Source organism: Staurois parvus, unplaced genomic scaffold, assembly GCF_062004578.1.
Source record: "Staurois parvus isolate SC_StPar_1 unplaced genomic scaffold, SC_StPar_1.0 ptg000154l, whole genome shotgun sequence".
NCBI classification, from domain to species: Eukaryota; Metazoa; Chordata; class Amphibia; order Anura; family Ranidae; genus Staurois; species Staurois parvus.
Genome location: NW_028317950.1, coordinates 21,801,920 through 21,818,433, shown reverse-complemented (window position 1 = coordinate 21,818,433; position 16,514 = coordinate 21,801,920). Strand labels below are relative to the sequence as shown.

Sequence of the window (16,514 nt, the reverse complement as noted above, 5' to 3'; positions counted from 1 at the left end):
AGTCCCTCTTCCTACTGAAATGTTGCAATCTTTCATAAGAATTTTGTTGAGCAAACTAAATAAAGTTGATGTAACTTTACTATTGCATGACATAGAGGGACTACACTGTGCATGATAAAGGTACTTTCAAATATTACATGATACATTTTATTGTCATCACTTTAAACTGATTGAGATCAAAGCTCTACTTCAACCAAATCATATTTCCTACTGAATGGGGACTGAATGGGGAAGGATTAGAACCACTATCACTGGGACAGGAAATTAAGGCAAATCTCCCCAAACAGAGCATAGACAGTAAATATAAAAACCTCACAGGGGTTCTAAACCTTCCACACTCTAGCTAAAAAAGAAAAAAAATATATAAGGTTTGGGCTGCTTCCTTGGATCTTTCCCCTGAACCTGTTCTAAGGATCCTTGGAAATAATGCAGGTAGAGAAACTCTGGTTCCGTCCTACTGGCAAGTCATTTCAGCTATAAAGCAAAATTCAGAGGCAAGGCACCCTCTGATAGCACATTAGTAGTAACATTTGGGCTCCTTTGTTGTTTTTTTGCAATTATAAACCCTTGGATTCAAAGACCTGATTCCAACTCTTTAAAAAAAAGAGTGCAATTTAAAACACACTGAAAACCCTATAATCTACTACTATGTACGTACACTAACAAGTCCAAGACGGACAAGAAAATCTAAAAGACTTGATATGCCGCAAAGGATTATGATGGCAAAAATAAACATTTTTGATAATAAAAAAAATTATAAAATCAACAAATATAAAAACAATAAAGAACTAAACTGCAAAAACTGTAAAAAAAAAAATATACAAATAAGAACACTGCATCTGTAGTTTATATTACCATAAATTATATTTTACATTTTTTGTGCATATTATTTTATTGCCAGTGAAAGCATTATATTGTAAACCATAAGAAAAAAATAAATTAAAAAAACCACAATAACCTAAAAAAATCATAATAAAAAAAATATAAAATGGTATCACAAAGTCATTTACTACCTTTGCCATCCTTAATACAATATTCTCTTAAGTATTCTTGTACTGATTAGCAAATGAATGGATTTATTAGAAAATCCTTAAAAAGAAATATAATTTGTATAAAAATGATATAGCACCACAGGGCTGGTAATGTTGTAAATTGTTCTTAGCATGTGTTAATGATAATACCAGAAAATTCTCATTAACAATATTTAAGGCGCAATCCTTTTTAGCTCTTATACTCATAATACTAATAATGCATTCATAACAGACACCCAAGATTCTATGAATACTAATGTGCACATAGTAAAAAAAAAATATAATACCATACAATATTACAAGTAATGATTGTGTAATAGGGAGTGTTATAGTCAGCTGGCAGTGATGGTGCTCATTCATTTCATGTGACAATATAATTATTATTATGATAATAGAAAATGATGGAGAGGAAGAGGAGGATGAAGAAAAAGAAGAAGCAGAGGGTGATTGCTCTAGAAATATTACACAAGAAGCCTGATGAGGGCAGGAAAGAGGCCCTTTAACTATTTAAATGTCCATCTATCTTTCTGACACTGGCCACGCCTCTCTGCAGCTGGATTGGCAGCTCGCTGGGGCTGGTGCTGATGTCACAGGCTGGTTATATAGACAGAGGCTAGCAGGCAGCTGCACTCAGTGGATGTTGCCTTGTAGGAGAGATCTTGTTGCTGCTGGAACTTAGGAGCCTGTCTGTGTGCTGGGACTCTTGTCAGTGCAAAAGCCTCTGGATCTAGTGGATCTTACTGGCACTTTGTGAGAGACCAGGATCAGCTCCAAGGTAAAGATCATCCTGTTTCACTGCAATAGTTACCTGCATTCAGCTCAGACACTTTTTACTTGTTTTTTGTTTTTATAAATATTAAAGAGTTGTGCTGCTGATTTTGAAAGCTTGCACACTAGATCTGTGTAGGGAGTGCATTACAATGTACCTGTTAGTGGAATGTGTTGTGTGTATAGTTGTGTACACTGCTAATGGAAAGTGTAGGGTGACCGCATAAAATACACAAAGTGGTCAGGTCATGCTTGCTCTCTATGATTCATGAGTGTGATCTATATTTAGAGCTAGATGGTATAGATACACTGACTTCAAATTTTTATATATATATATATATATATATATATATATATATATATATATAGATATATATGTATGTGTGTGTGTGTGTATGTATATGTGTGTGTGTATATATATATATATATATATATAGATATGTATGTGTGTGTGTGTGTGTGTGTGTATATATATAATTTTTTATTATATATATTTAATTAAAAAATATTATTGTTTGTTATTTATTTTTTAATTATTTAAAATTTATATATATATATATATATATATATATATATATATTTAATTTTTTTTATTTATCTATTTGGGTTGCAATTGTAGGACTGAAAATGAAAGAAAAGAGACTTGTAAATGGGAAGTGTGGTGCCGGTTGGGCATCCCCTTGTCTTTGCACTCACAAAATGCATTTAAAGGTCTTCTCCTAACTTTGTCATAGCTCCCCCCCCCAAAAAAAAAAAAAACTAGACAGAGCCGGGTGTGGATGAAGGCTGATGGTTCCAATAGATATGGAGATGCGTGTTGTATTGTTAGTAAATTGCACTCTGCTTTCGATCAAAGGATCAGTAGTAAACACTTAAGACAGTGTAAAGATGCATGTTGTATTGTTAGTAAATTCCGCTATGCTTTCCAGCAAAGAATCTGTAAAACAATAAACACTTTACAGATCAGTGTAAATAAAAGGAGCCATGTGTAAAGATATAGGGACTGATTTATCTTTTGTTGTCTTGTCAAATGAAAATTGGTTAATTTTGTTTACTGCTCAACTTGGCCCATGACTCTATCTGAATGAATATGCTTTTTATGTTGGCTGGAATTGGGCATACGTCTCCATTGGAAGCGATGGGGTAGTAAAGTGGGATTAGGATTACTTTCCCTGCATTTTAAGGGGTTTGATTTTAAATATGGCTGCTTATATTTAATTTTATATATATATATATTTTTTATTCATTCTGTCTTGGGGTTTGATCTGTTGGGTGTATATGTAGTGTGGAATTTTTACCCAACGATGGGGCTGTAAACCGTGTGCCTGTCCAGCGGTGCCTTTTTTCAATAGATAAGAAATGATTGGCGCTCAATTACAAAAGATGCTCCAAAACGTCTGAAAACAAAATTTATGGCCATACGCAGTCTACCGCTGGTCTGATGGCTGCCATTGGTGTGTAAAGCTCTTCCACAGTCTGTGGCCACTGGCCATTGCATATTTCGGTTACAAAAATGGCTAAACAGATTTAGGCAGCTTACCAACCTCTGTCTTTTAAATACATAAACTGTTGTTGGTGCGTTGACTTGATCCATTCTGCCGTTTCGGCTATGAAAAACTACTTGAAAGTGGTAACATTTCTAGACAATCGCCTCATCTATCTAGTGAATAGTTAGCAATAATCCAACAGTTGGCACGTACAGTTACTCAACTATGCGCATGCAGCAAACAGAATTAATGTCGATCGCAACAATTTTCCAGGATGCTGGGAATTATCCAAGCAACTATTTATTTTTTTAGCCAGATAAATTAAAAACATTAGCATGCTTTTGTTGCTGGCAAGTTGCTGTGTGTTTGCTGGTGCGGCGATGGGAATACAAAATTTTGCTGCTTTATTGTTTACAGTAAAAAAAAAAGAAATTAGACACATTATGGGGTTTGGATAAAAGTGGACACATTTTCTGGTCATCCCGACCCTTTTCCAACCAACCGCCACTTGAGCGGTATAGTGACCGCAGCACTGGCGCTGTAAACATGCTAACTGCTGTGCCTAAAGCTTGTAATTATTTTGAGAGATTGAGGGAGCTGGGAGAAGAGCCTGGCTTCTTTTGCCAGAAATGGGAATCTATACATCCCTTCTTGTGTTTCACAAGCAGCTGCAACTGTTTCACGCAGGCTGAGAAACAAGGAGATAATGGGGCAATTGTACCAAAATCCCTAAGTGTTTAACTCATGGCATGCTGGCCTCGAGTTGGCCGAGAGAGGTACTCAGTACTGGTTGTTGTACAATCCAGGGTTACAAAGGATGATTATAAGGTGATCTATATTTGTATGAGACCTGGGTGCTTCAATCGGGGCAAAGAGGGGAGTTTCACACAGGCCCCCTGGGGTAACGGTAAGGAATTCGGCATTTGAATGTTGAGTGTAACCCGTATGGAGCTGGGGGACCTTTTGATTTAAACGCAACATAGCCTTCCAATCTGGGCTCAATGATATTAGAAATAATCTTTATAAAAATTAAATGAAGTCTTACGCTTTCTGTGCTTTTTGTCCAAAAAATCCAGGATACTGGATTGATCCATATAAAGTAGGCAGTTTCACAAAGTGCCTAGTACAAGGCAGCGATGCGCAATTTATTACTAGTACTCCTTGGCAGCCAATCAGCATTGACAACCAAAAATCCAGTCTGGCTGCTATATCTTCTTGCTTTTTGTACATCACTCACTGCCTTACTGAATATGTCTTTTGCTGTTGCGAGTTTGTAAATTTGTTAAGTACTGTTCTACCTAGTTAACAGACAGTAAGCATGCATTAACCATCATGGATCTAATATAGAACAGTTCTCAAGGGTCTATCTAATAATAAAAAAAAACAAAAATAATTATAGATCTAAATTACGTGTACAAGTTCTTAATGGTCTGTCTAATAACACCAAAGTAGCTAGTTTTAGAGAGAATCTTGCACATCTTTGCAAACTTTTGCACGCATATGGCATTGAGCCCACTGTGCCCCATTGTATTTAATGGGTGCTGATATTCACACTGGGATAACCTGTGTGAATGTCCAGCTGTTGGGGGTATAAGGAAAAGATATTTTCTGTTCTAGCAGAATGTCCCAAGTTAACCCAATGTAAAATTGTTATGGTTGGTTAGTTGGTGAAGGCAATTTTATGGCATTAATCATGGCTTCTGGGAGAACTTGGTAAGAAGAGCAGAGTTGTGCAACAACCCCTATATGTATGACATATCATAGCCTACAACAGCTGTGAGCCCATTCAGGATGGCTGTTTCTCCATTTAAGTACCAATAACCATTGGACTATGATCAGTTGGTTGTTGAGCAGTTTAAAGTTGGTCACACGTGTTACAATCTAATTTTATGATAACTTTGGTCAACAGCTATGTAGCATTTGGTTTAAAACTGGTAGGCTTTTGGCTACTTCAGCTGTTGATCAATCTAAAGAAGGTTGTACAATCTGATTGTAACATGTGTAACCATCTTAACAAATCATAATTCCTGCCATACACTGCCTGCAGTGCAACAATTCAAGCACAGCTGGGACAGTCAAGTATTACAATGAGATTTCATAAGCCAAAAAGATAAAAAAAATGAGTCTAATATCCTCCAGCATGTTAAAATACTATGCCCAAAATTGATCACTCCAGTTTGTCCATAAAAAGGAATGGTGTTTTTTTTTTTTTGTTTTTTTTTATGCATTCGTGTCAAGACAGACACCTAAGTCAGGATATTTTTGGAGACTACAGATGCTTTGTCATTTTTTTTTAATCAAAATTGGAGATCGGTCAGTTTTTTTTTGGCAGACACAAACATACTAATACAAATTTACTAAAACTGGTGCACTCAGAATCTGGTGTAGCTGTGCATGCTACCCAATCAGCTTCTAATCTCCGCTTGTTCAATTAAGCTTTGACAATAAAACCTGAAAGCTGATTGGTTTCTCTACAGAGCTGCACCAGATTTTGCACTCTCCAGGTTTAGTAAATCCCACCTACTGCTTGGTTTGTGCAGTGTATGTTGTGAAGTAGGAGAATAGGGTACTGGCCAAAAATTTCAGCCATACCAATTGGTCTTCTAATGACAGATGTTAAAGCATGCCTGCTGTGCTTGGTTATTCCCAGTGCTGCTGAATATGTCAAAACAGCTAACATTTTTTATGTGTGTGTGCACTAACATCTCCGGGTTAAACACTGTCCACATTTCGGTTTTTGATATTGGCAAATGTTAATGGTAAAAATGTTATATATTATAGAACAACATTTTAAAGAAAATTGTGCTGCACACTTTCTTTTTTGCATATGTTTATATATTACAACTACATTTCTGTGCTTATTTAATACTGTGTTGATAATCTAATGGGAAACTATAAATTATAAACCTATAATAGGGATAATAAACCATCAGGGGGCAGGTGCAGCACCCAGTGTACCGTTCTGGCCGAGAGATGGTGCCCTCTCTGTTCAGGTTTATTACAGCACAGAACTGGGAAAATGCTGTTTCTACCAAAGATTTGTGGGTACAAACGTTTAGATTATGTAGAAACACAAGATCTGGTGAGTGTAAGGCTCCATGCACACTGGACGGTTTAATACCACTGGTAGCGTTAGCTGTGTAAAGTTGCGTTAAAAAAGGCGAGTTTTGCAGCGGTTTTACATTAGCGATTTTTCCACGCTTGCTTTTTTTTTAGCGTGTTTACACAAAAAAATTACAAAAACGCCCAAAAATGATGGTTTGCCGCGTTTTACTGCAGATTCCCACATTTACCAGTGTTAGTGTTTTTTATAGCTAAAAAACTCCTAGAATCCCACTAGTTCTGGGTCTTTCCAGCCATAAAAACACCCCTGCCAAAAAATACTGATTAAGGCTCCGTTCACACCAATGCGGTTTTTAGTGCTTTTTGCAGAAACACACTACAGTCCATTTAACATGGTTTCCTATGGAACATGTTCACATCTATGCTTCTTTGAGCTGCTGCGTTTTTGGAAAGGGTCAAGGACTTTTTTTTAAAGCAAAAAACAGCATTTTTGCTACAATAGAGTTCAATGGAGAATCTGATGAAATGCATGGTAGTGCATTTGTGCCGTGATTTGCGGTTTGCATTTTTATTCTGCCCAGCAAAAAAAAATTCCACTTTCAAAAAAAAAAAAAAAGCAAGAAACAAAATGCAAAAACATAGCAAAAATGTGTGTAGAAAAATGCAAAACTAACTGTGAAAAGCACTGCAAAATGGACAAAAATCAAAGTGCATAGGTGTGAACAGAGCCAAAAGCCTATGTGTGCATGCACACATAGGATAACATGCTGGGGAGTTTACTAGCTGTATAAAAAAATGCCAAAAACAGCAACTGTAAAAACATCCAGTGTGCATGAGGACTAATGCTAACTGATAATCTGACTAGTTTAAAAAGTTCAGTTTGGTTGTTAGGTTAGGTTAGAACAGCCTTTTTCAACCTTTTCAACACCCTTGAAATTTTTTTTCAGTCTCAGAGAACCCCTGCTAAAAATGACTTTATCTACAACTAATGATACATTACTGTGAAGGTCAGTGGGAAGAACGCTCCTTACAATTGTGGTCATTGGGAAGAATTACCCCCTTACAGATGGCTAAAAAGATCAGTGGTGTCAGTAGGAACTTACTGTATCTGAGAGGCAGAAATTGCTTTTCGCTCAAGGAACTCCTAGCATCTTCACGAGGAACCCTGGTTGAGAAACCCTGGGTTCGAACAATGTATGGACAGGTCTTACTACATCCAATTGTTTGAACGTCCTATAGAGCACCAACATCGCTTAGCTGCAGAAATTCAGGATGGGATAAAATATTTACTGATAGAAGGTAAAATGGAAACTTTGTTATTGGGTCAGTTTTATTTATTATGTGACAGAGGATCCCCAGAGCACTATGGGTTTTCAGCAGCAGAGCTTCTTGCTTTGAGGCTTTGTCTAAGTGAAACTTCGGAATTGTTCTGTTTGTCTTTCTTCCAGGTATTCTTGTTTTCTACCACTTCCTAAAATAAAAGCGTAGACCAGGAAACTTTTTTTCTGATTTTTAGAGGGCATATATTTATGTGAATGTCTTTGTAAATTGTTGTAGACATCGTCAGCACTATATACACAACAAAATAAAATAGGAATTACCGACAATGTGAGAAAAGCAAGATAACTGTAGCAAAGCTGGATAACCCTTCATTTGTCAGAGATAAGTATCCAGTTGGAGATTGATTTAGGTCTTTAGGCTTCCACGGCTTTTGCCAGTAGTAGACCAGGATGAACTCCTGACCAGTCACCTTTCTCCCAACGAAAAGGTATATATCTATGGGGGTCTCAACAGGACTAATACTGTACATGGTGCCACAATTGTCCAGTGTTTAGGTTGCCATCTTAGAACTATGAGTACCTTAACATACAGAAAAGGATTTGGGGTACACATGTCCAAGCACATATGTCCAAGACACCCGTGACCTCCAAACTGGCGAGTTATAAAATCTTAGATCCTTAACTCCTGCTGTATTCATCTTCTGAATTCATCCTTTATTGAGCTACCGTTTTGCAAGAATGGAGCAAGCCTTTTTCCTAAATTTCCTGGCATCAGTTGCTTTTAACCCCTTGTCTACCATATCATGAGGACTATCAGTTAACACACCCATGAAACCATTAAAGCTTAATATTAGATTGTGGAAAAAGTAAGATTTACAGCTAAGGTCCATTGGCATTGCACAGGAGCAAGCCCCTTGGATAACAGGCCGTACGCCATGGCTAAATTAGCAAGTTATCACACCAGCATTACCATGCAGGATAATACCAACAAATCTAATTGGTGTAAAGGAGACAATCTGAAATACAAATGTCTGTCTTGATGCTGCAAATCTACCTTAAGCTTGACTGTTTTAGGGGGTGCCTCTGTAACATGGGTATCAGCCACTAAGAATTAGGTGATAATTCTCCCTGGATGAACTGCTGAAGGCCTGGAGAAAAGACCAGGAATACATGTGTACGTGCTAGCAAGGGGGAACAAATTTGGTGCCACTGTGTGGCTGCCCTGGGAAGTGCAGTGATATTCTAGAACTCATTTTAGCACTTTAAAATAAAGAAAATTATGATTAATTGTAATTTTTTTTTTATTTAGCTGGGTTTTCAGTTTTTAGTATGTGCATCTTTTTTTGTGTTTTCCAGCAAAACGGCCAGACCAAAATGCAGACTATTAAATCTGTGTACAGAGGAGGTAATTGCATTATAGATATATAATTTTTTTCTGTTAAAGGGAACCTGCCTTAAAGAAATACAGCTGTTACTGTTAACCTCATCCTAAAAAATGGTTATTGCCTGGCTGCCTTACTCTTTTGAGTTACCAACCTGGAGCAAGCATGTAGCAAGTGAAGTAAAATCTCTTGACTACCATACGTGTTCAGTGTGAAACCAGAAAGTTGAAATAACAGCTAGGCATTTTACAAAAGAATGTTAGTGAAGGCAGTCTCTGTTATCTTTGTCACAACAGGCTTCCTTTTCTAAGACTGTGCAATTATTTTAGCGCCCTGAAGAATAGCGCAAATGTGGCACACAAGTGTATCGCTCATGTAAAGGATTCCTGACTAAAGAGAGGCCAGCCTCATAAGGCACTTATTTGGTCAGCAACAATAAAATGTTGGATAATTGCCAACTGTTCATGTTAGTACAGTGCCCCTTTAGAATCTATGTACTTAAAGGCCCAAGCCACTAAGAGCACACATCTTATTTGCAGTAACGATCGTTATTTTCAGCTCATATTGCTGAAAATAACAATCGTTATATCTTAGTTAATTCAGCGCAGCGCGGTTTTTGTTGTTTTTGTCCATGCAGTGCTAAATTGACTGCGACTGTTGAGATGCCACCAATTCCACCAATGTTCTATAGCTGAGTCCCAACGCTGTACTAATCGGGGTCTACATAACACCTTACAGCACCGATATCTCCAATTACCTGGATGCTGTTCATACACAGAGCAGAAGCTTTCTCCAGCTATTGATGGAAAACACTATCTGCCCTTTGCAGGTTTGCTCTTTTCCAGTTTCAAGTGACCAAATAATGAACATTTGGGGTGAAGATTGAAACTCCTTTCAAATGGTAAATTTGACTAATGTTTACCCCAGCTTCTATTATCTAGTCACTTAAAGCTGGAAATAATTGGAACAATGGGGGTGGATTGTGCAGTTCAAGTGATCTATTTTAATTTGAACGATATAAATCCAGAATGCCATTGCCCTTACTATATACACACTTAGGGGAGGTTATTGACTGTGCTACCTATGGGGACTATATGAGGAAACACTTTGCAGTCTTAGGATTTCCTCCTACATCCTGTTGTGTCCCTAGGACAGTAAGTGGAGGGAAATCTTTTCAGAGGGACACAGACTTGCAATGGATTTTAACCATTTCCTGCTATATATAAAGCTGTAAAAAATGTTTGGCTTCAGATATACTTAAAGGCTTTTCATTTGTTCTTTTGGCATTTAGGACTTCCTAATGGCATTATCTGCCACACTTGTGGGCTTAAGCTGGGTACACACTATTAGAAAACCGGAAGAAAAATGCCCCTTTGGGACTAGGAGAATATTGGTAGACCCATTATCATGCCCCATTGGCACAAGAAGAATATTGGTAGACTTATTCTCTTTCCCTATTGGCACAAGAAGAATATTGGTAGACTTATTCTCTTGCCTTATTGGCACAAGACGAATATTGATAAACCCATTTTCTTGCTACCTTGGAACAAGAATAATATTGGTAGACACATTGTCTTGCTACCTTGCACAAGAAGAATATTGATAGAACAATTTACATGCCCCACTGGGAGAAGAAGAATATTGGTAGACCAATTTTCATGCCCGATTGGGAGAAGAATATTGGTAGACCCATGCTCATGCTACCTTGGCTCAAGAAGAATATTGGTAGACACATTCTCCTGCTACCTTGTCACAAGACGAATATTGATAGACCAATTTACATACCCCACTGGAACAAGAAGAATATTGGTAGACCAGTTTTCATGCCCCATTGGAACAAGAATATTGGTAGACCCATTCTTCTGCTACCTCGTCACAAGAATATTGATAGACCAATTTACATACCCCACTGGGACAAGAAGAATGTAGATAGACCAATTTTCATGCCCCATTGGAACAAGAATATTGGTAGGCCCATTTTCTTGCTAGCTTGGCACAAGTAGAATATGTGTAGGCCCATTCTCATGCTACCTTGGCACAAGAAGAATATTGGTAGACCAATTCACATTCCCCACTGGAACAAGAATATTGGTAGACCCAACTCCATAAATATGGGACACATATCCCACAAGAAACCTAGGCTCTATATGCAGCTTTTCAGTAGGAATGTGTGGGAAATCAGGACTTTGGACTCCCTTTGAGCCCCAGTTACATGACCAATGAGGTGGCATTGGTAATTTAATCTGCCACAGGGACTTACCTGAACAGTGACCCTCCCTACCGAGAGAGACCAAGTAACCAATGCCTCAGTATTCAATATGTGACTGTACCTTTTTTGAATGTTTTAAGATGATGTATTTTAAAATCAGGATGCACCACAGTTCAAATATAGACTCTTTAAGCTGAAGCTCCACATTCACTCTAACAAGAGATGATGAAACAAAGTGGATGAGCACACACAACATTTTTCAGGGTGTCTGGACTGCATGATTCTCTTATTGCAAGCAGTGTTGGCTAGAGTTATTGTTTAACATGTAGCACCCTTGCTCTCCCTTGTACAGCCAAGAAGGCCTTAAACAGTCATACTGTAGCCTTTTGGCAAGATGGTAGCAGTACCTAGTAATGGGTTACATGCTAGAGCTTTGACGCTCTGCTCCAGGCAGTACGAGTTGCTCAGAATGGGTATGGGGGAGCCGATACAAGGGTGATTAGCTGTGCTCTCAGGGGATGTCTGTATAATAAGCTATTTTCTGGTGCTTGAGCAAAGTGCTTCTTTCAATCACTTATGCTTCCGTGTAAACTGTAACAGGAGAATTACAACAGCAGCGCAGCTTGGCCGCACAGGCTTGGGGAACCGCATTTAATCATGTTCACCTCTCTCTTTTATGTTCTTTCAGAATCAGGAATGGTGAATAGCCGGACATCGGAAAGCACCACGGCGGTCACCAGTAACACTTCCCCTCCCAAAGCCTGTGCCGGCTGTGGGGGGAAAATTGCCGACAGGTTCCTTCTGTATTCCATGGATCGGTATTGGCACACTCGGTGCCTGAAGTGTTCCTGCTGCCAGGCTCAGCTGGGGGAAATTGGCACTTCGTGTTACACAAAAAGCGGTATGATCTTGTGCCGAAATGACTATATCCGGTGAGTGAACATGCAACACTTTCAGAGATCACAGATCTTAATAAATAATGAATTTGAATATCTTTCTGTCTTCGCTGTGTTGTCAAGAAGAAATAAAGTAACATGTTATTTATGGCAGTTTAGGTAGTCTCGATTCCCTTATGTGGTCTTTTGTTTTCTGTTTTTCTGATGAAAACAGAAGAGAGACTGAATATTGATCCTGCACTTGTAATCTGCTTCCCCCTGGCCATCAGTCTAAAAAGATGGAGATAGCCAGGATCAAAACTGCAGCATGATGCAGTTTTTAAACTGGGAATAACAACCTGATTCTTAGATGCACTTAAACAGCCTGATTTGTTTTGGCATTTATTTTTTTGCTTTTAGAAAGAGACTTAAAGGGGGAGATTCACTAAAACTGGTGCACTCAGAATCTGGTGCAGCTGAGCATGGCAGCTAAACAGCTTCTAACTTCAGAGTATTCAATTAGGCTTTTACAATAAAACCTGGAAGCTGATTCGTTTCTACAGTATGCAGAGCATGCACCAGATTTTATATGCTTCAATTTTAGTAAATCCCCCTCAAAGTGTATTTCCCCTTTAACAGCCAAGTTGGGATAACGCCTGCATATTCCTATTCTCATAGCATAACTTAAACTGATATTTAAAAATTGTTGCTTAAAATCCTCCCTAATTTTCTCCTTCTAATACTAAAACAGGGCTAGGGATTTATGTTTGGATACTATAATTGGTTCTGCCCATAATGGCAGATCTCATTATCAGTTGTAAACTGGATTGAGGGTCAGGGACTGATGTGCAGGTACAATATATATGTAAAGCGCTGAATTAATTGATGGCGATATATAAGTACTTGAAATAAATAAATGTGCACACTGTCAGGGTTAAAAATCTCAAGGCATGGGTAGTATGTTACTGCCTCTAAAAAAAAAAAAATCTGTATCTACATCTGTCCCCTAAGGTCCCATTCACATCTGGAAATTTGGGATTGCAAGCAGAATCGCAATTCTAAATCGCACTGCTATAGCGGCAAAACGCACCACACGTGTTTGGGTGCCATTCATGTTTAAATGAACCTAAATACAGTGTGGTTCTGCTGTGGTTGTCGTGCAATACATCACGCGGCAAACCGCAACGTTCAAAGCTCCTGCTCCTTTGCGCAACAATCACGTGGTACATTTTGTCACTATCGCAGTGCGATTTGGAATCGCAGTGATTCTGCCCATGATTCCAAATCACCAGATGTGAATGGGGCCTAATTGCACATTACAAGCTATTTTTAAACCATTTTAAGCTGCCTATAAATTGTAAGACCTTCTCCAAAGAAAACTAGAGCGGTAAAAATTTTTTAAACAACTTTTAGGTATGTTGTGTGAATGGGAACACATAACAAACATATAGCTGGGGGTTTCTCAAATGAAAATATACTCTATTTTAGTCGGCATGGCCGCAATTACTATTCCACATTGGGCCAAACCATTAATAAAGGGACTAAATTATCCAAATATATTAGAGATATACAGTACATAGGTTAGATTGTAACATTTTGCTTTCCCTCTACAACACTCCATTTCGGCATTACTGAAAAGTAAGTGACTAAAGTCAACCTGTGCATCAAGTTAATTGGCAGCATTCATTTTGGCTGAAGAACTTCCACTTACTGGCAGCTTAGAATGAGCACATCTGCCCCACCTACATCCAGCAATACACGATGCCTACGTTACCTATCTGCCAACCTAAACATTGCCACAAGAGTGGGCGACAAGCTGTACCAAATAGTATGTTGGTGTTTGCGAACGTGCTGTAGGGGAGCTCTGGATATGTAGGCGTCTGGTAAAGCTGCTAGTTTGCTAAATCCTTTTTACTGCATGTTCCCTTTAGTTCAGTAAATTGGAAATATATTAGTTACCCACTAAAAGTTGGATATAAAAAAGATCCCTTGACATTTTTATTCATTATTTGGGAGCGATACTTATTTTTTTTTTTCTATAATAGTGTATAATCTGATACTATAATTTTATGGAAATTATGGAGATTGTAATTTTTTTTACCTCTTTCTAAAATTACTAGAATGCATTGAATCTGATGAATTGGCATGACAACCGGGTAGCTAGTATTTTAGGAAAGGTCCACAATGGTCACCTTCACATTTTGCTCACCACATGTGATATTTTGAGCAATAAATAAATACCTCTGTCTAGTGTTTTGTGTGTGGGTGTTTTTTTTTTTTTTTGCCGTCTATCACCCTACTGGGGAGATTTCACCTCAGTTTCTGTTTGACAGCAGGATAAGAAATGAGAAGAGCAGTTATCACTTTTACAGTAAAAATAAACTGACAGAGCTTTTAGCCTTTCCCCCATCATCTTGTTGCTATCTGTGTCCCTGCTTGAGAGATTTCCCACCACTTCCTGTTCTGCCACAAGGGAAACTCTCCATTGGGGACAAATGCAAGAATCAGTCTGTTGGTATAAAATAGAAGAATATTGGTAGACCCATTATCATGCCCCATTGACACAAGAAGAATATTGGTAGACTCTTTCTCTTGTCCCATTGGCACAAGAAGAATATTGGTAGACTCATTTTTTTGCTACCTTGGCACAAGAATATTGGTAGACCCTTTTTTTTGCTACCTTGGCAAAAGAAGAATATTGGTAGACCCATGTTTTTACTACCTTGGCAAAAGAAAAATATTGGTAGACCCATTTTTTTTCTATCTTGGCAAAAGAAGAATATTGGTAGACCCATTTTGTGCTACCTTGGCAAAAGAAGAATATTGGTAGACCCATTTTCTTGCTACCTTGGCACAAGAAGAATATTGGTAGACCCATGTTTTTGCTACCTTGGCACAAGAAGAATATTGGTAGACCCATTTTTTTTTTGCTGCCTTGGCACAAGAAGAATATTGGTAGACCCATTTTCTTGCTACCTTGGCAAAAGAAGAATATTGGTAGACCACTTTTCATGCCCCTTGGGACAAGAATATTGGTAGACATATTCTCCTGCTATCTTGTCACAACCACCATAGATCTGCAGCTTTCCTTAGTGCTAGGTTTTGGGTGGCCCTGTTTAGCTAATGGTGAGTACAGTTATATTTTCACGTAGTTCCATTCTGGATATATAAAGTGGAACTTCAGCCAAACTACTAACTACACAGTAGAAACACAGATTATGTGAACATTTTTGCCTGTTAGGATATTTAATTGAGTTCAGCCACTGTTGTGATTTACCCACACCCACTACACTACGCAGCCATCATGACTTCACGATTCAGCCTGCAGTGTCTCCCACTCTCTTACTCCTCTGGCCAACCAATTGGACTATACTGTATATGAGTAGCACCAATCTGGGATACGCCCTTTAATTTTCTTAAACAGCTCAAGCTCCCATTGCTTGAAAGATTGAGTAACGCAAGTTAAAACCTGATTGGCTTACAGTGCTGGCATGCCCATCCTGGTGTGCATGAGGTTATGGTAAGCTTTTTAAGCATGGATTAAAGTTTTATTGGTCTGGAGTTCTGCTTTAAGTTCCAGATTTTCATCCCGCAGGCAAGCTGGAACTTATTCTACAGCAGCTGCGGTGGTGCTCAACTTTTATATGGCCCTTTAAACCCCGGGCAGAATACAATTACAAATCTATTTTCAGATCAATCTGAGGATTTCATGTGGAACTAATGAGGAACCACATAATTTACTCCAAGGCTAGGAAGTACCAGTTGTGACTGTATGCTTCAGCCAGCTGGGATACAGTTATAGATAGATGGATATAGAAGCTCTGGAGTTCTAAATTGTATATGGTACTGGTAGCTCTGTACTGCTGATCCTGGCACTATAAGACGTTCTCTGTCTATTGCCTCTCCTGCGCTCTGCCTTCAGCCCCCAAGGAAACTTTGTGTTTGACCACCAATAAAATTTACTCTTGTGTTAAAATATCTAGAAAAGTGAATATTATTTATTCAAATATTTATGTACATTTTCCTGTATGTGTGGATAAGTGTAGATACTTGTGTGAATATCTAATCAGTCTCTATATATATGAAAAACAATGCTGCGCCATTCCTTTCCAATTAGGAGGGTGTAAACTGGCTTGTGTCCTTTTACACCCGCCTACCTCCAATCCGGTCCACTAAAAAAAATGGAAGGGGATCTGTCCCCCTTCTAGGTGGATCGGAATGGAGGGCGGTATAAATGGACAGCGGAGTCAATTTGCAGCCGACTGCCCATAGAGCAGAGTCCATATCTGCTCTTCATAAACTGAGTGCACCCGGACCTGTCGTCTGCCAGCTCTGCTCTGATCAGCAGGGGATCAGCGGACAGAGCCCACCCCATGAGAAAGGGCCCAATGCTTATACATATACACCCGTGATTAAAAA

At 38.5% G+C, this 16,514-nt stretch overlaps 1 protein-coding gene across 2 annotated transcripts in view; it reads left to right on the top strand.

Annotated features, from left to right (window-relative positions):
* The first annotated feature begins 1,671 nt into the window (after positions 1-1,671).
* Positions 1,672-16,514, top strand: part of LOC149463631 (LIM domain transcription factor LMO4-A) — a 36,118-nt gene continuing 21,275 nt past the window's right edge. Inside the window, exons 1-2 of one of the 2 annotated variants that reach the window (XM_089675211.1) lie at positions 1,672-1,806; positions 11,909-12,152. In XM_089675211.1, the coding sequence (XP_089531337.1) occupies positions 11,917-12,152 (236 nt within the window). In that variant the 5' untranslated portion in view covers positions 1,672-1,806; positions 11,909-11,916. Of the gene's footprint in view, positions 1,807-9,012; positions 9,035-11,908; positions 12,153-16,514 lie in introns of those variants that run through there. The other variant, XM_089675210.1, reaches the window with a different exon arrangement.